This window comes from Megalops cyprinoides, chromosome 2 (assembly GCF_013368585.1).
Source record: "Megalops cyprinoides isolate fMegCyp1 chromosome 2, fMegCyp1.pri, whole genome shotgun sequence".
NCBI lineage: Eukaryota > Metazoa > Chordata > Actinopteri > Elopiformes > Megalopidae > Megalops > Megalops cyprinoides.
In genome coordinates this window covers 60,454,504-60,477,510 of record NC_050584.1, presented here as the reverse complement: position 1 = coordinate 60,477,510, position 23,007 = coordinate 60,454,504, and the positions used below count along the sequence as shown (strand labels likewise).

The 23,007-nt window shown below is 46.4% G+C and overlaps 1 protein-coding gene across 3 annotated transcripts in view; it reads left to right on the top strand.

Moving 5' to 3' along the window:
• Positions 1-23,007, top strand: part of svila (supervillin a) — a 58,929-nt gene that overhangs the window by 17,464 nt on the left and 18,458 nt on the right. Inside the window, exons 8-19 of one of the 3 annotated variants that reach the window (XM_036516986.1) lie at positions 804-1,368; positions 2,427-2,646; positions 6,987-7,119; positions 11,344-11,376; positions 12,197-12,277; positions 14,179-14,247; positions 14,991-15,138; positions 17,046-17,138; positions 18,259-18,345; positions 18,455-18,629; positions 19,191-19,363; positions 21,106-21,261. In XM_036516986.1, coding sequence (XP_036372879.1) covers positions 804-1,368; positions 2,427-2,646; positions 6,987-7,119; positions 11,344-11,376; positions 12,197-12,277; positions 14,179-14,247; positions 14,991-15,138; positions 17,046-17,138; positions 18,259-18,345; positions 18,455-18,629; positions 19,191-19,363; positions 21,106-21,261 — 1,933 coding nt within the window. Of the gene's footprint in view, positions 1-803; positions 1,369-2,426; positions 2,647-6,986; positions 7,120-11,343; positions 11,377-12,196; positions 12,278-14,178; positions 14,248-14,990; positions 15,139-17,045; positions 17,139-18,258; positions 18,346-18,451; positions 18,630-19,190; positions 19,364-21,105; positions 21,262-23,007 lie in introns of all 3 variants that reach the window. The other 2 variants (XM_036516993.1, XM_036517002.1) reach the window with 2 other exon arrangements.

Genomic DNA, 23,007 nt, shown 5'->3' with positions numbered 1-23,007 from the left:
AGTCATTAAAGGAAGCTGCTCCATGTGAGACATGGCATGAAGAATGTGGAGCTTGTGTGTTGTGTGTGTGTGTGTGTGTGTGTGTGTGTGCTTTTTCTTTATATGGCTGTGGATGTGTAAGTGTGTGTGTGTGTCTCTGAAAAAGAGCAAGATTAATCTAAATGGGGGTCTGTCTTCTCCCTTAAAAGGGTTTAAATTGTAAAAAATGTTGCCTCTTCATCCAGAGAAGAGCATTGGGCGTGCCCCCTCCTAGATCTGCTTTAGTAAACAAAGGAATCTGAAATGTAATCTGCCTCCCCTCTGAGTGCTGCTCACAGAGCCATACCTGCAGTCTTTAAGGCTGGAGATAACTGGAAATTCTTGACTGATAGTTTCATTTTAGCTTAGTCAGATTGCATTGCTTTTGTAGCCTGGATGATTGTGCTGCGAGCTTTGATTTTCAAACCGAAACGCACGGCTCGGAGGTCAAAGCCCAGTCAAGTGGCACGCATGGCGCAGACGAGCTCAATATGTCCTTTTAAACGGAGTGGGGCCGTCGGCCGCGGCGGCGGTCATTGTGCATTGTTACGGTCCGGCAGAGAGGAGCGGCACGGCGTGGCTGCTGGCAGGAAGTGATGACACTAAACAGAACCGCTTTGATCAACAGGATGCGGAGTGAGTCACGGTGGCCGCAGGGTCAGATTACTCAGCATGATTAACTGGCACTGCATCTCAGAGTCGAGATTTGTGTTAGGGGGCAATGTTTACTGTAACTCTCCCCTGTGGGATGACCATGTTCTGTAAACCTCCTTGCCCCCCCCCAGCTACAGAACGGAGGTGGGGCCAAGCTCGGCCCGTTGTCTGCGTCTGCAGCGAGGTCGGCGGTCACAGCGACTGCCACCTACCCAGTGACCACGGTCTCCACGGCCCATGCCGGTGACGTCCACGTGGGCAAGTCCGCGGCCGCCTCCCCGCCCGGTTACTACGAGAGGGCCACGCCCAAGCGCTACAGTCTGGGCCAGAGCATGGATGCCGGCGTCTGGGCCCCGGAAATGCACTCCCCGCCCCCCGTGGAGCAACGCCAGCCCCAGCCCCAGCCCCAGCCCCAGCAGGCTGAGGATCAGGGCCCCCACAGCCAGGCAGGGACAGGCCGGTGGCCCCTGGAGGAGCCGAGCAGCAGCAGCAAGAGGAAGCTCCCCTCCCCCGAGGGTGAGGTCAGGCAGCCCCCCCAGGCCCAGCCCCAGCCCGGGCGCGAGTGGGACGCTCTGAGGGGGGAGGGAGCCCCCTTCCAGGAGAGGCCGGAGCGCCACGGGCCCCCAAGGGAGACGCAGTCCTCGAATGACCTCTGCGAGCCCGAGGCTGCGCTCAGATCCAAAGCCATCGCCTCAGGTGAGGATCAGAGAGGGAAAGCCCATCTGCGCTGTCTGACAAGGGTTCCCCCGGGGCTCTCTCTCTCCGTCACTGTCTGTCTGTGCGCACTGTGTGTGTGTGTGTGTGTGTGTGTGCGCGCGTGCGTGTGCCCACGTGTCTCTGGATTTATGTGGCCATGGTTTGTTGGTTGCTTGCACAAAAAGGGTCTGCACCGTGGGTGTTCAGCACAGACTGTCAAAGAAATTACGTCAGATGCATCTAATACGAATATTTTTCCATGTATTTACTTTCTCTCTCCCTTTGTGCGTAAAATTTGTCACAGCAGAGGAGCTGTGCTGACTGAAGTATGACAGTATGAAGTCAGCCCTTTAAACTGTAGTCACGTGCAGCTGTAACAGTTAATCTTCCATACAAACACATTTCCTGTTGTGTCTGTGCGTTTCATTTCACACAGCCTGTGGTCAGAGGCTTTCCCTTATTTGACGATGCAGACAGTTTGGTTTTCCTGTTTCACAGCTCCTATCAGCTCTCTTTTGCTCAGTTTTTAATCTACCCCATGCACACACAGACAAAAAAAAAAAGCCTAGAAATAACGTTTCAAGCGGGCAAGAGTAGGTCCGCTAGTGTCGGGGGTGCCCCAGACTGCAGGGAGGAGGAGAGACCGAGACAATAGATCACTTGTCCCTACAGCGCATTGGTCTCGTCGTACGCACAGTGAACCCCACCTCCGAGGCACTGGGAGAGAGTCAAACAGAGTGTGCAGGCAGCGATCCTGTGAACGTCTCAGCAGCTGAGTCAGCTTGTCTGCGAACTCGGTAGCCTGTTTTCTGTCCTCTGTGAAACGTGTGTGTGGTTGTGTGGGTGTGTTTGTGTGTGTATGTGTGTTTGTGCATGTGTGTGCCTGTGTGTGTGTGTGTGTGTGTGTGTTCACACTCATGCACGTAGCGTGACAGCTGCCTCTTAATGATTCCGCCCAGACTGCTAACCTCATCCTGTGTCTCTCCTCTGTGCGTGTGTGTGTGTGTGTGTGTGTGCGTGCCCGTGCGCTCGTGGTGTCTGCGCGCGTGTCTGAGCAGAGTCGGCGGAGCCGAGCTCCTCAGTGAGAGAGGCGGCGGCAGCAGCAGCCAGGAGCAGCAGCGTCCCCGACTCTCACTCCCCCCCGAGCGAAGACGCCGGTCACGGCGGCGGCAGCATCCCCACCACCGAGCTCGTCCTCAGCCAGCACCGCGGCCGGGCGGAGCCGGGCGACGACCTCACCGACAGCATGACCGCGCGGCAGATGTCCATCAAGGAGAGGTGAGACGCGGGTGGCCGTTGGGGAGGTGGGGGGGAGGAGATGTTCACCCTGCTGGTTCCTTAAGCGAGCAGGAGGGGAGTGCTTTATACCATGGGTGCCTTGTTCAAATGAAGCTATTGTGTGAGTGTGAACAGGGCAGCGAGCGTGCCGGCAGTGTAACGTCAGTTGAAAATGTCTTATCTGCTGAATGGGTGTGCCGTGCTGCTGATCTGTAAAGATTTTTTGAAATTTGAATATGAGTATGAAAAATTATGTGCTACGCTAACTGCAGTGTAACAGCAGAGAGAGACCATGTTTTTTTTTTTTTTGACTTTGTGAGTTTGTGATGTTTTTTTTTTTTTTTTGTCCCAGCTTGAGTATAAAAAATATGTAGCGTGGTAATCCATAGTGTGACAGTAGAAAGATGGCTTTTTTTTTACTTAATGAATCTGTATCTCATTTTATCTCATTTCTTTGTCTCAGCTTGTTTACATGTAGAGTGCTTTATTTCTAACTGGTAATGGAAAGGAGAGGAAGGTTTGGCTCGGCTGTCTTTCTGAGAGGCAGCAGGTACTCGGCTCTCACCTTGCCTCTCATTGCAGAATGTAGGTTGCAGTGGCGCATTTGATGTAAGTTTGAGATGTGGCGGGGGGGGGGGGGGTTTATTTTCGGCGGCCGCGGGGCACCGAGCGTTCAAGGAGAGCGTTCTAACCTCGTTCCCCTTAACGGAGGGAGGAAATTGGGTTGCGTCCCTGCTGCCGGTGCGTTAATTCTTCCTGTGAGCAGCGCTCCCTGTTCACCTGCCTTCACTTCTGCATCCACACGAATCGGACCGTTATTTCTTGTCAGCCTCTGCGTTTTTATTGAAAGCAATAGGAAAGGCATGCCAGGTTGCGCTCATGTCAGAAGGATTCAGAACTTGGAACCCATGCAAAGTAGGGCACTGCCACTACAGAATTCTACAGCATTATCTTGCATACTTTTATATCATCCTGCTCATTCATGTCATCCTATAAAGAAGTTCTGTCCATTGTTTTCAGCTACTACAGGAAGCAATTCGAAGTCTGTTGCTCTGTCTCTGAGCAATAGTGCTCTAATAGAGAACGATAGCTCTGATAAAGAATACTTGTTTTAAATTGGTGAGGTCAAATCCCAGATGGGACAGTCAAGCATTTTAGCATGTATTTGCAAAGGAGTGGTACCTGGCACCTCTTCCTATAAATGCTTCGGAATTCTGTATGATTAGGGGATGTGTGGAATGAAAATATGTTTAAACCCCACTGGCAAAACACCTTGTTTTAAATGTTAATATAGCTGATGTGTGTGCGTGTGTGTGTGTGTGTGTGTGTGTGTGTGTGTGTGTGTGTGTGTGTGAGAGAGAAAGGCATGTTTCCTGGCTGATAAACAGGCAGTGGGAGTGGTGTGATGGACGAGGGCCCGTGGTTGCTGTCTTGTCAGATGCCCGCTTTTTTATCTCGGTAACGCGCTGTGACGGGTGGCACGGGGGAGACCCCCTGCCGTTCCACAGCGGGGCGGGGGCAGCAGCAGCAGCTGCCGCGCCTCTCTGCGGCTTTTCCTGTTTTTTAGATCATTCCACGCTGGAGATCTCCATCTGCTCTGATCTGAGAACAGTCCGGCCGATCACATCCACAAAGATCCCCCCCCCCACCCCCCGCCCCTTGTGAGAGGGGCTGAATGTCACTTTGCAGGGGTCATATCTTTCTGGTGTTCCGGGTCTTTTTCAGGATGGCGGAGTTGATCCTTTGTGAGAGGGAAGGGGGGGGGGGGGGGGGGGGGGGGGGGTGAGGTGGGTGATGGGGGGGGCGGAGCTGAATGACCTCTTCAACATGGTTTCTTTTTGAGTGCGTTACCATTGTGAGTGACAGGGCTTCCATCACAGCAGACAATTTTCACTGGGTTCATTTAAAACAACAACAAAAAAAAAAAGTTCTGTTCCATTGTAGTCAATGGTGTTTTTCCGCACTGCTCCGGCTGTTGCCGTGTGACATTTCTGCCCTCCTAGGCTAGAAATGCATCGGCACTTATGGGCCTGACCACAGACCCGCCCCCCGAAATTGCTTACTGGGACACTAGACTTTTATAGGCACAAAGTAAAAATCTCAACTGTCATAAACAAATCATCGGGAGGTACACTTCGACCTGGCTGCATTATGAGTCTGGGATTGCTGTGTGCACAGTATCTTTGTAGGTGGTTTTGCGGTTCTATTGGTAGATGGCAGTAGATTAAAAAAAAGAAACATTTTTGGTGTATGCCAGAATGGTCGGTTTATTCTGCTCTTCAAATCTAGTTACATCTTGTGTGAGTTAGAGGCTCCAAATGAAAGTGCTTTGGTTTGCTGTGAGAGCATTTGTTTCAGTGGATCTGAAGGATGAGTCCTGCTCTCCTGGAAGGGATCAGAGGCTTGGAATACCTTCAGTGCAGCAGGTCTCTCCTGAAAAAAGTTGCTCAACCTGAGGCAAAACAACCCAAAACAGCTGTGTGTACTCGCAGCACATGGGTGACTGGGAAGTCATGTTTGCTCAGAGAGAGGAAATTGCACACGGATCCTCAAGGCTTGGGTCCCTTGTGGAATTAAATCTTCGCCCCTGTTCTGTGCCACAGATCGGTTCCACATGCAGGCATTGTACCCTGACTTCGCACCTGCCGCCAGGAAGACTGAGGCCCTATCAGTCTCTTCGTTTCACACTCAAGATGGCAGAGGCCACAGTTAGTTATCACAGTTATTGCTCACACTCACTGGTCTGGGAGTGTTGTTTAGCCTGGTCTGACACTGTTGCTCATTCAGCTTGAATGGATACACTTCTGTTCTATTGTGCTGGAAGTCGCTCTGGATAAGAGCATCTGCTAAATGCAGGTAATGTAGTGTAATGTCATGGTGTAAGACTGCCAGGGCAGTAAGCATGGTGATTTTGAAGGCTGGAGTGTATTTGAGAGTTGAAATTAGGTCAGTGTAGTCACTGACTTCAGTGACTACACTGACCTAATGTGGCTGGCATCCTTGTAGTGGTTAGTTTTTGGACCAGACAGGATTTCCACAGCGCCCTGAGAACAACCCCACTGTAGTACTGTGCGTTTTCACACCTGCGTCAGTGAACATCGGACAGGAAGAGGGATTGCCTCATATTACTGCTGCCCTGAAGTGGTAAAGGAGAGAGAGAGGCACGGTGGCTTGTTATTCTGTGCAATCGCCGCATTTCTCACACTCACATCTGTCACAGCTGGGTAGTGTAACACCATCAGTCAGGGAGACTCCACAAATGCAGGGTGCTGGCAGTCTGTCAAACGCACTCATCCTCACCGAGTCGAGCTCAGTGAGCGTGACATTTGAAATAAAGTGCGTTTGTGTGTATCTGCGTGTGGTGGTTTGTGAGTGTCTCTGCAATCCTGGTGTAGAGAGTGAGTGAAGTAGAGAGTGTGCGTGTTTGTGTTTTTGTGTGAGACATCATGTGTGTATGAGAGTATGTTGAGTTGTTTGCAAGTCTCTGTGTGTCTGTGTGTCTCTGTGTGTCTGTGTGTGTGTCTGTGTGTGTGTCTGTCTGTGTGTCTGTGTTTCTGTCTGTGTGTTTGTGTGTGTCTGTGTGTGTCTGTGTGTGTGTGTGTGTGTCTGTGTGTGTGTCTGTGTGTCTGTGTGTGTGTCTGTGTGTGTGTCTGTGTGTGTGTGTCTGTGTGTGTGTGTCTGTGTGTGTGTGTGTCTGTCTGTGTGTGTGTCTGTGTGTGTGTCTGTGTGTGTGTCTGTGTGTGTGTCTGTGTGTGTGTCTGTGTGTGTGTCTCTGTGTGTGTCTCTGTGTGTGTCTGTCTGTGTGTCTGTGTGTATGTATGTAGGGTAGTTTGCAAGAGAGGGTTTGTGTGTGTGTGTTACAGACGAGCACGTGTCTGTGTGTCTGTGTGTGTGTCTGTGTGTGTGCGTGTGCGTGTGTGTCTGTCTGTGTCTGTCTGTGTGTCTGTCTGTGTGTGTGTGTGTGTGTGTGTGTGTGTGTGTGTGTGTGTGTGTGTATGTGTGTCTGTGTGTATGTATGTAGGGTAGTTTGCAAGAGAGGGTTTGTGTGTGTGTGTGTTACAGACGAGCACGTGTCTGTGTGTCTGTGTGTCTGTGCGTGTGCGTGTGTGTCTGTGTGTCTGTGTGTCTGTGTGTGTGTGTGTGTGTGTGTGTGTGTATGTGTGTCTGTGTGTATGTATGTAGGGTAGTTTGCAAGAGAGGGTTCGTGTGTGTGTGTTACAGACGAGCACGTGTCTGTGTTTGTGGTGCGTGTGTCCTCCCTGTCTGCACGGGGCCACATCAATCCTCAGCCCTGCGTATAAACAGGCAGAGACTCAGGGCTGCGTTCCCTTCCTTCTTAGGCTGGCCCTTCTGCGGAAGAGCGGGGAGGAGGATTGGAGGAACAGGATCAACAAGAAGCAGGACGTAGCGAAGGTGGCCGGGGGTGAGCGCCACACACAGCTATTGGAGGTGGAGCAGAGCTTCAAGAAGAAGGTAACCTGACCTGTAACATCAGCCGAGAGCATGCCGTAACAGCTGACCCCCCGCTTCCTGTTTAACAAACACACTAATCCAGGCAGCCACTACAGTGCACCCTCTCTGTGTCCTGTTGGTGATTATGATGTCACTCCAATTATGATGTCAGTCCCTTCACCTCTCCCCTGTTGAAGCAAACATACTCTCCTAGCGAACTGTGATATGCACCACCACTTTTCGTATTTGTCAGAATACTGTCTGCTGTCTATGCAAATTTGACCGGTGAAAATCTGTATTATCACAGTGTTACTATGATATATATTTGTAACATCATGCAGAGCATGCGGAAATTTACAGGCTGTGAATGTCTGTGAATGGACTTGGTTTACTTTGTGATTGCTTTCAGGACGTGTAACACAAGGTTTTTTTTTTTTTTTTTTTCAAATCAAGCACATTTGATTCTAGTGCAGATAGGGTTGTTCCTTAGTGGATTCAGGTTAAGTTTTTTTTTGTTTTGTTTTGTTTTGTTTTGTTTTGTTTTTTGGCACTGTCACACCAGTGGCCGCCTCATGCAAACCTTTATCTCTCAAAAGGCATCTGAACTTTTCATGCTTTATAATACTTGCTCTTTAAAATGAATGCCAACTCAAATTATACTTACATTTAAAATATTCACAAACAATCATCTATGACTGTTACAAATGCCATTTTGTAGAAGAATTAATTTATTCATTCAGTTGTTGCCTTTACTCAGCCTGTACAGTAAGGCAAAATTCATGAAGGTGGATGCAGTCTGTCATAAATCGAAACAGAGGGGATGTGTATTTTCTGTGTATTTTCTGTCTGTACGTCTGCATGTCTTTGTCTAACACATCTAGGAGGGCTGTACACCAATAAATATTTCATTGTATTAGAAAGCATTTTTCCTTTCATGAAAGTATGTCCAACTGTGTGTGAATTTAAATGGGTTCACCAGCTGTTGAGAGGAATTCGGTTATAAATGTCTTGGTGAATAGCCTAGACTTTCTGCATATTGTAGTTCAGTTACTGTAATGTTCACCTATTTTCAACAAGGTGAAGAGCAATGTTTTTCAGTCTAAAAAGGTAGAGCAGAAATGAAAACATAGAGCAGAAATGTAGGACCTTCAGGTCCAAATAAATAAAACTAGGGGGGAAAAGTAAGATTCGGTTGAACAGCTCTCAAGATCCCAGCGGTGAGCTCAGTCATATCAAATGCCTGGTATCTGAATATCTAACAGTCACTTGGCAGGCAACAGAGGTTCACTTCAAAACTGAACCAATATCCGCCCCTAAGTTAGATGGGATTTCAGCATACTGTACAGCATACTCCACATTCTTACACTCTTCAGTTTCTTTATTTCCTTTCTGAGAGAAGTGGGGGACTCTGCTGAATTGGGTGCTGAACAATGCTGATCAGCTGGAATAGGAAGCAACAGCAATTTATTTTTTTATGTCAAAATACATTTTTAAGAGAAAATGAATTCCGACTCCCAGTGAAATCGTACGTTTTCTTGTAATAGGGGGTGTATATTTGCCTCAGTCAGTGATCTGATTAATTTAGAATTTGCAATTGTCAGTGCATATAATCAAATATATCAACTTTAGCTGTTAAAGGTGCTGGCTCTGTGTATCCAGTATTTGTTTGTGTTTGTTAGAATTATTTTCACTTTTCAGAATGCTTTGGTATAGTGATAATAAAATGTGTGAAATGTGTCACAGATACTCAGTTCTGTGTATTTTACATTGTAAGTTGTGCTTCCACCATTGTTAAAACTATAGCCGTTGTGACAAAGTATGGAAGGAAGGCCGGAGCTGAATATCTGGTCACAACAGAATGTCTGTGGCAGTGTTCTTGGCTTAAGAATGAGTATATCTGAGATGGTCAAAGATCCGACCCCAACTTTAACTTAATGACGGCCTTATGCAAAAAAAAAAGGATTGCATAATTTTAGCCAAGTGAAGTCATTCTGTTAATTGGAAACTTTGAGTAGTTGATCTTCTTCACAAGCGATAATGTCAAAATTCTAATTTATGGTAACGAGGAAAAAAGAGCCGAGGATGCTCCGTTTCCAGACTAAAGGGAGAACAAAGGGAATCTGATTTTAATTGTCTTTATTTGACAGATTTAAAAATGCAGTTATATATATAAAGTTATATTGGGAGACACTATAGATTGTATAGATCTATAGATGTACGATAGATTTCTCTTTTGGTTGTGTAGAGAGCCTGTGAAAGTGGTGTTTTAATAATAAACGAATTGCTGGTGTAGCTGTGCAGATCAGCAGTGCATGTCTCTGTCTGCATGTTGTCTGTTTCTTTTTCCATCTGTCGAACACTGCATGCGGTATGTTCTACACCTGTAACTCTGTTCGCATCTGTCTCGTCTCTCTGTCATTTCCTGCCTGATTTCTTTCATTCGTTTGAATAAATCTGATTTCAATCTCTGCATGGGAAGTGTAATTCTGTACCTGTCCAGTGGCGTAAGCCCATACACACTACTCTGTTTGGAATTATATCTGAGACTGCAGGGGGATTAGACGCTCATATCGCAAAACAGAGAGCCCAATTCGAGTATAAGGGTTTGCTGTTGAGTCCAAGGAGTTGACACTGGTTGACATTTCCAACCAAAGGCAATGAGGTGCTTAAGGGCCATAACTGAATGAAAATGTATGGATGGTGGTGATGGTTGACTGAGGCTTTGTGAACCCCAAAATGTGTAGAACTAGCATGCACTGTCAGTCAATGACGCATTTGGATGACATCAAAGAATTTGCAAAAGCACTATGATTGGTGTATGTCAGTGAGTCATTGCTAAAGCAGTAGTTCCATCCCTTTTGGGTGCATGAAGCCTCAACCTGCAATGACTAATAACCTGTTTTTAGAAAGCAGTCATGACTTGCAAGCAATATCTGTATTTTGTAGTTCCACTTTAGATTAGATGCAACTATCATCAAGTTTTTTTTTGGTTTTTTTTTTTTTTTTTTTTTTGGAAAACTAAGATGCAAATCGTCAGTCGTTTTTTACACTGCAAGTCTGTGGTGCTCTTGCGTCACATGATCTTCTCTCCGTCTTTACTCTTGATCTGTCGCCAAGGCCTTAGCATATAGGAGGTGGAAGTGAGACAATCTCATTGTTATCTTGTGACCTTGACATTTAACCACACCACTTTCATCTCCACCAGGTATCACAGCAGAAAAAAAAGACAGAAAAAACTAAATGCATGCAGTCACAATGGTGTTTGGAGATCGGACTCACACAATCTTAACAGTCTGTTAAGATTTTACTCACAGCCAGCTAAAGCAACAGTAACTGATAAATTGGATGTGCGATTCTTATCTACTGAGCTAAACATTGGATGTTTTTCAGGTACTCACTATTTTTTTTTTTTTTTTTTTTAAGATATGTGAAGTCTCAAGTCTCTCTCTTTTCATTTGCATGTCAGATAATGGTATGCAAATGACTGGTTGTCCGAGGGGTTTCCTAATGGGTGGTTGTCTTCAGTCAGTGCCTAGCCAAAAACATTTTCTGATAATGGACACAGACGACGTACTGCGAAATGTGTGTGTATATTGGTATGTCCAACCAGAAACAGAAGGGCTCACAATTAAAAAGGAAAAAAAGACTTGTTTTGCACACACACAAACCATTAAATAGCCATTTCAAACTAAATTTCCTTCACCATTTACACCCACATCAAACCACAGCTGGATATCCAGGGGTCTATGAAGATATGCAGTCTGTTGTCCGTTCTTTTACATATTACATGAATATGACCGTGTTGTTTGTGCACTGAATGTCAGTTATGTGTTGCAAATGGTGTAAAACTGGTAACCTACACAGCAGCAGCCACCTTTCACTGAGAAGAAGGCAGGGGTTCAAGGTGTGCGCAGTCCTACTGTGTTGGAGTGATGGAAGGGAATTGGGAACGTGAAACATGCCAGGGAAGTCCTGTTACAGTGCCCCGCAGGGGATGTAGTAGGCATCTGCTTTTGACCAGAGATGGGAGAGTGCGGCTTCATGAACCCCAGCGTGGGGTTGGAGCTATCATGTGACTCATCTGATCCAATCATAGTGGTTTTGAATGGGGCAGAGTCGGTGATTGGCAGTCCGAGGTTCACGGATCCGTTATGCGTGTTCACGAAGCCTCCTCCCTCCCATCTCTGATTTTTATGGCCTTTCAGCCACAACATTGCAATCTGTCCCGTTTGTTTCAACTTGTAGGAGGAGCCGGTAATAATTGACGATCATCACTGGGTAAGCTGAAGCTGAAGTCTGCTGGCAGGCACAACTGCCTGAACTCTGTGGTGTATGGTGTTCGGTTATGTTCTCCTCCTCTTAGACGCTACAGCGCTTGTGGGGTCATGATTTGCATTTCACTTTAACAATCATGGTGGCTTCTTCATGGGGGTACTGTACCAGTAGTGAACTCCACCTCAGCTCTCATCTGGCTCGCATTGATTTGTATGTACTGTATGCATACATGTTCTGATCACAGCTGGTGTAGCCTTTACATGTCATACTGTACCACCATTTGTTTTTGTCCAATCCATCCCCAGTGGGTCTGGTTGCGTGAAATTGTACAGATCTGAGCGGAAATCAACCGAACCCAACCCAGACTCTAAAAAATGTACTACCAACTCACCAGCATTCACTCACCACTGATAATTAAACCACAATCCAAGCTGCATGCTTCAGTGTTCACTTTGGTGTTTGAGAGGTTAGTGATGGTTGGGAGGATTTCAATGTGTGTGCTTTCCTGGTCTTTTCTTCTCTTTTCTGCTGTTCCTAGTTATGGTGATGCACTAGGAATCCAATCTCCCCAGAGCGTGTAGCGGGACACTTGCGTCGGAAATGAAAGTGATAAACGATCAAAGCGCGTAGTCTTTGATTGAAAGTGTGCTTGGATATCTGCAGCGTGTTTCCTGTTTATCCTCTCTCTCTCTCTCTCTTTCTCTCTACCCTTGTCTCTCTTTCACGCTCTCTCATTCTGTGTCTCTCTCTCTTCCTGCTTCTCTCTCTGTCTGCCCATGTCTCTGCCCTGGTCTGGCTGTGTGCTTCCTACTCCTCTCCATAGGAACCTGTCTATGCCTCCACCTACTCCCCTCCTCCCATATCCACTGGACATAAATGCCAGTATGTTGATCCTTATAACCAGGTGAGCACATGCATGGGCCCCTCATCTGGTTCGCCTTGATTGCCTGCATACCTGTCCACTGCCCCCCCCCCCCCCCCCCCTAAAAACACCACGCCTTTTAACATGTCCATGAAGGTGTTGATGTGCCGTAAAAAAACTAATCAATGCAGACCTCACATATCAGTGATGTGGGGCTGAGCAGGTGTACATTAAAGCAGTGTTTACAGTGATGCAGAGAAATGCCTTCTTTTAACAGCAAATGTCTAATGAGATAATTCCCTTCCCCTCCCTAAAATCCCCTCTTCCCCCAATCTCGCTGTGACAGACAGCGGCTGTGCTGTATGCATAGAGAATAGTAATGATCTCAAATCACTGCATCTAAACCCCCGCAATGCCCACCACCCCTTAAGTAAATCCTCGGTTTTCTGTCTCTCCTTTTAAACATGTTCCCCTTTAATCAGCTTGAGGAGACGTGGCTTTATTCCAGCACACTTTGTAGCACGTTCAAACAGTTGCTGCCTTTGTAGTGCGTAACGTGTTGATGGCTCAGGGAAGGGGAAAAACAAAAAAAAACAAGTCCTTTCCCAGCATTGGCGTTGCATCCAAATGCATTTTGTTTTCACTGTGGCTTTTTTTTTTTTAATCTGAAACTGTGTGTGTTTTCAGGCACCAGAACCCCCCCCCCCCCCCACCTACCCCCCACACCCATAGCTTTTATTATAGCTTTCATTTTTATGTCTCACTTTCTGAAATTCATAATCATTCTTTCTGTGGCCTTCCTGTAAGTTCCTGTTACAGTGTGAGCCCAGCTTGTGTCCCAGAGTAGCTATAAGAGCCTTCTATAACAGTTATGATGGACTAGTTTGCCCAAACTGAATTTAATCATACGGAAGCCCGTTTCATGTGACCTGTCTTCTCCTATGTGTTTTTCAAATGTCTCGTTACCTCCAAAGGTTGCCGCTGCTTTGATTATGCAATCTAGAATAAACGGGGAAAACGCCTAGAGTCGAGATTTCGCAGACATAAAATTACAGATGCATTAGATACAGCAGTTTTTCCGTTTGATCCATAGTTTTGTTGCCTTTTCACTGAGCTCAGTTGTGCAGGCAAAATACGAGGTGCAGCTCTTGAAGTGAGCTGCTGATTTAATTCGGGCCACTGCAAAGTGTTACTGCACACTGACGGAACCGGGACAACAGAACGTAATATGAATCCGTCTGACATGGTCATCTCAAACAAGTCTTCAGCACCCCAACTGTGGACAGTGAAATCCAGTGCAGATCCATATTGCCTTGGGCTTTGGATCTGCATTTGATCTGTATTTGAGATCTCCCAAAGCCCATTTACGAAGCGGACCCACTGCATGTGGAGAAACGCATCTGGATTTGTGCTCTGTAATGTGTGGAAAATCCAGGAATCTGCATGCTGTTTTTTTTTTTCTTTTCATATGGAAGAACAAATTATTCGAAGCAATTCAGATAAAGAACAGAGAAGAGGTGGATCTGTTGAGGATTGAATGTTTTTTTTTTTTTTTTTTTTTTGTTAAGCCCCTTAACTAATAAATAAATAAAACCGCATAGTGAAAATTAAAGCCAAGTACAGTGAGGGCTGTGTTCTGAAGCTCATAAAGCACGTCCGTTAGGGTTGGACATTTGTGTGAGCTTGGGTCTAAGTGATGATTGTGTGATGGGAAGAGTGCTGTGTGTTTAGCCTGTGGTGACATGGTGGCATGCTGACAATGCCAGGGCTCACCAAGGTGTGCCGCCCAGGGCCCTTGCTGTCCCTGAATCTCTTTAACTTCTTCCTGGTTGAGCTTCTTCCTCTGCGCTCTGTTCTCCTTCTCCTCATTCTCTGTTCTCTCCTCCTCTCCTGGTCTTCGTCTCTGTCTGTCTGTCTGTCCGTCTGTCCCTGGCCCCCCAAAGGCCAGCCCCCCCACTGTCAGGGAGCTCTATACCCTGCAAGTGGATGAGCGTCACCCCTGGAGATTGAAGGTGATATGCAAACCCCCTTCTCCACAGTGTGGTGTCCCCCCCCCCCCCCCCCCCTCCGCATAACTCTGACTGGAATTAATGGCATCTAACAGCTTAGTTTTAGAATGCAGAACTATGAGGACCACAGCTGTGCTGGGTGTGTGGGTGTGTGTGTGTGTGTGTGTGTGTGTGTGTGGGTGTGTGTGTGTGTGTGTGCGCATTGGGGACCTGTGTTCATACTGTTTTGTATGTGACTGTGTCACAAACAGAACAGAGTCAAAAAAAATTAAGGGGATCAGGATGTGGTTGTGTATGTGGACAGTTTTCATGAGAGCTCATTGTGTTCATTATACTGTGTTTGGCCTGGGTGATTAGCTTTAGATCTAACTTGAGCTTTAGCGTGCAGCTTTAGTAGTTTGTAGGCTAGTTTCCTCACTCCTTTAGCTTGCACTTTTGCGTGGTTAGTTTACCATACGTGGTTGTGTTAGTGCACATTAACGTAGCCATGTTTAAATTATTTACTTGATTTTTTTGTTTTCAACCTAAATGAAGCACTTTGGTGCTTCCTTACCTCACCTCCTGTTATCAGACTGAATCTCACAGCTGTTTCACATACCCAGTGGTGGTTTGCATCGGGGCAAGTGTCTCCTACGGTGGTCGCTTTTGTGGCTTGGTGTGGATGAGGAGCTGGGTTTGCAGGCTGTGCTCAGGTTACCTCTGTAGATCCTCTGTGACCTCTGACCCCCCCTGTATTTTCCAATCAGAGGATCGGAGAGGAGATCGAGGCCCACATGAGCATCGAGGAGAGGAAGCAGCTGATTCTCGCCAGGGAGGAGGCCTGGAAGGTCAAGGGAAAGGGTGTGGCCAACGACTCCACACAGTTCACCGTGGCAGGTCGCATGGTCAAGAAAGGTCAGCCTGCGTTTCCCGCTCTCCTCTGTGGAGCTTTGTGAATCATTTTCACTCATGAGGGGGGGGGGGGGGGGCGCATATCATCTAAGTTACAAGTCCTTTCAGCGCACTGCTCCCTTTTCATTAGAAACCCTAGACTGTATCATTTTCTGCTTCAGTGAAATAAAGACTCAAGGCCTCCCGTGTCCCATCAGTGTATGTGGTGGTCAGGGGTGTAATTCAGCCGTTTCGGTGATCATAGGTGGTGGCGCCCGGGGGATACAGTGGATTGTAGAGAGAAATCCTTTTCTCTCGCTGCTGTCGCCTGGCTCATCTCCTCTCATCTCCAGAGCTTTGCTTCCCCCCCCCAGCACCCCAGCCAGGCAGCACAGACTGCCCACCCTCAGTCATCCATCCAATTACACACACCACTGCCCTTCCTGATAGTGCAGACCACACCCACCCCCAGCCTAATAATACAGCTGACCTCCCTTAACCCATCCACCAACACAAATCACCAACTATTTCCTGTCAACATTGCATTACAGTTGCTTAGCAGATGCTCTTATCTGGAGCGGCTGGCATAGCTTGCTATTTTTATACATTATCCATGCCATCCAGCCGAATATTTGCTGAGGCAGTTCGGCAATACCTTGCCCATGGGCACAGCAGCAGTGCCCCTCTGGGGAATCAAACTGGCAGGTCTACGAGCCCTTTTCTTTTATGACTATACCACACTGCTGCCCAACGAGCACACATCACCCCGTATCACCTGTAAATTGACGCGAACCACCCCCAGTGACCCTATTGCTAAACAGCGACCATTCCATACTGCCCTTGTCAGTCCATAAACGAGCCCACCACCCGTCAGATTGCACAGATCACTCCCTGTCATGCGTGTAACGGCACTGACCAATCACTGCCAATGCACGACCGACACCCATTGCACCATCTCAGTATCCGGCTAAGACTAAGCAAACGCACCACCCCTGTCAAACCTAGACAAACGTACAACCTGTACCAGGATAACAATGTAACTTTATGAATTGCCTTGTTAAGGAAGAAATGGGAGATTTCGTGACCCAAATGCAGTCATCCTTACTTGGCTTTGAAGGTCATGGGTGAAACATTCGCTAAAGGGAACCGTCTTGAAGTGCCTAATGATTAGTCTGTGTCCTACTCTGCACTGGGCTACAGCCCTGCCATGACCTACATTCCTGCACGTTCTCATTGTATCTCTGCATTTTCTTTAACATCTAGATTTATAGTCCAATAGGTAGAACTGGCGAGGACTGCCATGCACCATTTAATGAGTGCTGAGGTTAGGAGAAGGGGACAAATGCGAATACATATTTTTAGTGTCTGAGTTATGGCCAAAAGGTTTTCATAACGCTCCTGTCTTTGGAAGCTTTTCTCGGCATGGCTTGGTCCTGTGCGAACCTTGAAACTGAACACAGTAGCACACATTTTCGCTGTTGATTTTATTATTATTCTCAGCATGCTAACCTCCATGTGTTGTGTTGAACTTGAGTTATTGTATTTATGTAGTGTATGTTGTGTTGTGTCTTGTGTCCTGTGGTCATGCTATTTTTTTGTTGTCGTACTTTGTGCTATCATTTTTTTTTTTACGTTGTATTGCATTATGTCGTGTTTTATCATCGTATTCTTTGTTGCATTGTGGTTTGTTCTGCTGTATTACGCTGTGTGATTGTGTCACGTTGTGCTGCGGATGTATCACATATTGCTGTGCTCTGCTATGCTGTTCTCTCGGATTTTCAAATTGTACTGATTTTTGCTGTGTTATTGTGCCGCCTCGTGTCACACTGTGCTGTGTTATGCTGTGTTGTGTCGCCTCTTGACACACTGAGCTGTGTTATGCTGTGTTATTGTGTTGTGTCAGACTGTGCTGTGCTCTTACTGTGTTACAGGTTTGGCGGCTCCCTCAGCGCTCTCCCCTGCACTTTCTCCGCTCTCCTCTAAAACCAAGAGCAGCACGCCTGCCATCTCCAAGCCCCAAGAAGGTCAGAGACAAACACACCATCTGTCTTCCTTATTTCTCATTTCCAGAGACTGTTGTGTGGCAGCGGTGCCGGGGGGGGGGGGGGGGTTGGAGGTGCTAGACCACAGGCTCCAGCATAGTATCGCTCTGAGGGACCATGCAGGCCTTCATGACTATTTTAGGCAGTTCAGTGTGACAGAGTTATGCCCTTAAGCCTTATCAAGTGCATTCCTTGCGGATGGATGTAAACTTGGCTCCTTTAAAAAAAACTCTGTTAAAAAACTGAGGAAGCCTTGTTACGAGCGTCAGAATGTTGCCGCTCAGTATGCAGTTTGTTATGCTACGATTACCCTGTGGTTTATCTCCAAAGAGTTCACATGAATATAGTCAATGCTATTCTCCATGCATTATTGAGGCGTGGTGGAAGGGCACCGCTGTTGTACTGTTGACCATGTTGCCTTATCAGAATTGCTCCAGTAAATACGAAGCCATAAAAAATGTATAATGCATAAAATGTTGCAAAAGGGCAGTAAATGAATAAATAATGTTGTGTCGTATATCTGTCAGAATTTTGTAAGAGAATGAATTACAGATAGTGAATTGTTCTTCATTATTGATGAATTAACTGTGTGTGTTCTTTCCTTTTTTCCTGGTAAGAAATGGAGGAATTGCGCAATATAGCAGGTGTTTGTCCGCTTCTTTCGCTGTTGTCGGTGTTGTACCTGACGTGCTAGTCCTGTATGTGGAAGTCAGTGTTACAGTGATGTAGTTGTGATTATTGATTTTGTTTCGTGAAAATACATCTTTGCCTCAGGGGCACGTAAGGTTGTTCACAAGAAAAGAAAGACTGTGGAAAATGTTCGGTTGAAAGTGCTATTGATTTCTCATTTCGCTCTGGAAAGGCCGTATATATTCTTCATGCTTGACGCATCCAACCAAACACACAGGTTTAATGGTCAGGTACCGTACTCTTTCCAGAGAAGGTAAAACTCATTTCAAGCTCTCGCTGGAACAACCATAGGTGTTCCTGCAGCTGTCAGTGGAAAAATTTTTTCAGCCTGTGGCTGAGTAGTTTTCCCAATGTGACAGTTGATAAATATCCTGTTTTTTGTGGGCTTTTTTTTATGATCTTGTTTTTGCAGACATTGAAGCCAGGCCAGATATGAATTTGGAGTCTGACAGAAAGCTTGATAGATTGGAGTCGTTCTTGGGAAAGCTGAACAGTAAAGGTTAGTAGCTTGTGTGGCCACTCCTGGCATGCTGGTTACTGTAGTTGTTTTATGTGGTGTCACTGAGGCTTTTTTTTTTTTTTTTTTTTGGCCCTCTCTGGATCAGTGGCTGGGCTACAGGAGACGACGGTGACGGTCACAGAAAAGACCGTCAAGGAGGTGATGAAGCTGGACGACGAGATCTTCTCCAAATTCTACCGGCGCGTGGCCGACCTGCCCCTCGTGAGCGGCGAGGTCGAGATCGATGACGACTTCGACGCCATCTTCGGTCCTCAGATGCCTACGTGAGCACGGCCGCCTTCCTTCCTCTCAGAGCACATCCTCATCCGTTACATTATATTACATTACACTACATTACATTCATTTAGCAGACGCTCTTATCCAGAGCGACTTCCAGCACAATGGAACAGAAGTGTATCCATCCAAATTAAATGAGTAACAGTGTCAGACCAGGTTAATAATACTTCCAGATCAGTGAGTGTAAGCACAACACCACACCATTCAAGCACTGCCATACGTTAACTTGTACTAACCTGAGTCTAGAAAATGGGGGGAAAACAGCCTAGAAAACTAAGGGAAGTCAAGTTCTTCCCTTAGAATGTAGTCTCTGAATACAGTATACAGTTCCTGTCCCCATTGTCACCTGCTCTCCTCTCACCAAAACTCTGCAATTAGTCCAGAGCAGGGATAGTATTGAGCAGCAGATCAGTGATAGCATAAGATAGCTCCACCCTCAGTGGGGTTTGTGATGCCTTGCTCTTCCCCATTATTTTCCATATTGTGGTTTCGCAGAAGCTTGTCCATACTGTAGCACCATCTCCACCTGACCCCTCCTTCCCCCCCAGGCTGACCTCAGACATGGTCCAGCACAAGAGGGCGGTGCGGCCGGTCCGTAACGTCCAGGCCTCCCGGAACCCGCTGAAGATGCTGGCGGCCAGGGAGGACATCCGTCACGAGTACACGGAGCAGCGGCTCAACGTGGCCCTGCTGGAGTCCAAGAGGATGAAGGCCGAGAAGAGTGAGCGCCCTCGTCTCGGCCCTGTCTGTCTTTTAGTCTTACCTTCCTACCCTCTCTTTTATTCTTGGCGAAAAGAAACATACTGTGCCCTCTTTTCTTTTTATTCTGGGCGGCAGTGTAGCATAGCAGTAAGGAGCAGGGCTTGTCATGAGAGGTTGTTGGTTCGATTCCCCCGCTGAGCCACTGCTGCTGTACCCTTGGGCAAGGTACTTAACCCACAATTGCCTCAGTAAATATCCAGCTGTATAAATGGATAACATTGTGAATAAAAAAAATATGTAACCTATGTAAGTCCCTCTGGGTAAGAGCGTCTGCTAAATGACGTAATATAATGTAAAAGAAACATCCTCCAGCGTCTTTGGTGGTGGCTTGCGAATTGAGTGTTGGGAGAGGTGGCACATAAATGGCCATGACTTGTGACAGGACTTGCACAGTGTAAAGGAGCAGGAGCTGCCCTCAGATCAGTTCACAATGACACAACATCTCAAACAAGCACAGACATCTCAGGCAAGTCATGATTACACAGGATGCTTGAAGCCTGCTGTTTGTAAGTCACGCGTAAGAGCTGGCAACACAGCTCTTTCATGCGGATAGTTGTGGGTACAGGCTATCAGACATCTGTTTGTAGCTGAATCTTAAAGCAGGAAGAAAATTGTATTTGAAAGAAAATCCATTTGCTGTTGTGTCAGAGGATATTGCAAATGCAGGTTCAGAGCAGTTCTGTAGTGTTTTTTCTAGAGAAAAATATAGTACATCTGAACCCACAAACCAGGCAGGTTTCACTCATGACTTCCTCTTTCCATAAGCTCTGTGCGCTCAGCACCAAAGACATGCAGTGGTCCTTCCTGTCAGTTCTGGCTGAATTTATATCAACTTTGTTCAAGCTTACAAGTTCCTCTTGGAGAAAACGTGTTTAAAAGAATTGCCAAGAACCAGCAGAGACTTTCCACCGAGAAACTGGCCCCACCTTTTAATGCAGAGTAGCTGTAAACCTTGGAAGGAGGTATTTACATTCTGTTGACATGAAGGAGCAACAGGGAGAATGGTTTGCTTCACATGGACATATTTCAGAATCTATTTTTACTGTATGTTTTAGCCAAATAAAACAAAATACCAAACTTAATCCATGTAAGTATCTAGATTTGATGTTTTGACATCTGATATTTTCAAATAGGCCATTTTATCTAATTAGATTTTTAAAGCCATGACTGCCTACTTGAAAATAGAGGATTTTTTTAAAATAAAATTAGTCTGTTGAATTGAATCGGTATGAAGGGCATTCATTTCTTTCAGTAAAAGATCAAACCACTCTTTGTGTTCATGAAAATAGTTACAAAGGGAGCCTTTCTGTTTGAGTTGAGGTCACTGAGTCATTGTTTTCCCAGTCTTTGCGTGCATGTTGACGTGTGTCAGAGTGAGTTGGTGTTTGAGTGTGTGTTGAGTGTGTCAGTGCATGTATATGTTTGTGGGTGTCTATGCATGCGCATCAGCAAATCAGCAAAAGTGAGGCCTTCAGTCTTAACAGAAAATCATTGTTTTACAGTAAGACCTCACTAGATTTCCTCTAGTCTTAGCTGAAATGCTCTTGGTTGTACAGTAAGATCTCACTACAGTTTCTCTAATTTTAACTGAAATGTTCTTTGTTGTGCGGGAAGACCTCACTAGATTTCCTCTTGTCTTAGATGAAATTGACATTGTTGATCTGCCTCTTCTCTAAGCGTGCAGTTCTCCCTGTGTTTCAGTGAGTAAGAACTCGGGGTACTCCCAGGTGGCTCTGGCGGGCCTGGCCAGCAAGGAGAACTTCAGCAGCGTCAGCCTGCGCAGCGTCAACATCTCGGAGCAGATGTCCAACAACAGCGCCGTGCCCTACAAGAAGCTGATGCTCCTGCAGATCAAAGGTGAGGCCGTCCCCTGCCCACGATCAGCCAGCCAGTTACAATACAGCAGTGTAGCACAGTGGTAAGGAGCAGGGCTCGTAACCGAAAGGTTGCTGGTTTGATTCCCTGCAGGGGCGCTGCTGCTGTACCCTTGGGCAAGGTACTTCAGTAAATATCAGGTAGCCTCAGTAAATATCCAGCTGTATAATTGGATAAAACTGTAACCTGTGTAAGTTGATCTGGATACGAGCATCTGCAATGTAATGCAATATTGCAATTCACTTTTTTTAGCAGATGCTCGTATCAAGAGTGCTGTGTGTACAGCTTACAGTTTTTAAACGTCACGCATGTGATCTTTATGTTATCCAGCCAATCAAGTGTCAGCCATGAAGCGTCAGCATATGAGCCTGGGCAGCTGACAGGATTTTGGGCTTTATTTCTGTAGAAATAAGCCCCTTTTGGCAGATTGGATGCCCTTTGGCAGTGTTATTGCAATGCTGTCTGATAAACTGAGAGGAGACGGTGTTGACTTTAGTAGTTAAAGAGGAAGAGCAGTTTTCATACATGCATGTTCGTTGGTTCTGCAGGTGTGAAATTCTCTCTGACCCTCATAATGTCCGTGACAGGACAGGACAGCTTTATCTGCATTAATGTCTATGAGATTTGTACACTTTTTCCCCCTTTTTCAGTGTGATCGTGGCCTTTTTAGCAGACTGTACTCTTAAGTTTGTTGTGCTTTTAGTGTTCAACGTGAGTTTATGCTAGCCAGCCTGCATCCTTCAGGTCTTTGGGGAAGATTGCTGAAAATGTACCAGAGCACCCCTGAATAGACAACTGAGAGAACCAAGAGTGCGCTCAACAAGTTACTTCTTCCGAGGACCAGTGTGCCCCCATGAGACTTCATTGTACAGATTTACTCCTATATTTTAAGGAAAGCCCAGTCTTCCCCTTTCAAAATCTGCATCTCTCCAGCTGCAGAAACTGTGAGGCCACTGCCCTACAAAGCAGAGATTAGGTGCAGCCTTGTGGAAAAGATAGACAAGGAGCTGGGCTGTATTTATAAATAAGAGGCTTCTATGGATTTGGTCAAAGCAAACAGTATTTTGCAGTAAAAAAAAAAAAAAAAACTTGTGCTGCGGTGCAGCAATGTTTTAATGAGCTTCTCTCTTCTTTCTTGAGATTCCAGAGTCCGTGAGGCTCATTAAGACAAGTATGGGAAAGTCGGATCAAATAACAATGTTCCGTTTTTAACTTCTTCTGCTTCTTATTTTATTTTATGTTCCAATTTTACTCAAGGCCTCTTTATAGCGATGAGTGCCTCACATTGGCCTGTGTCCAGCGTTGAAATGTTAGCGGTAAGCTCTGCTGGATAAGTAAGAAGGTCAGGTATTTGGGGATGGTCCATCATGAGCCTTCACATGTCCTGTTTTCAGTTGCCTTGCTTCTTCCCCCAATATTTACAGGCCGGAGCACTCCTGTGGTCCAGGAGCTGCATTCCTAAAAGCAAGCCCCACCTCCTCATGTCAGTCACGGCCACCCCCACCCCCTGCCTGGACTGCCCAGCTGCTCTGACCCCCCTCTCCCACTCTAATCCTCCCTAATCCAATAAGAGCGGGTTGACTGTTTTTTTTTTTTGTTTGTTTGTTTTTTTTCCCCCTTTTTGATTACCAGCCAAACCTTGGGGAAAGGTGTATATTTTTACCTGCTGTTTTGAACGTCAGCTGTTCGCTAAAGCAGGGGGAGTGGTTTGATGGGGGCACAGAGTAT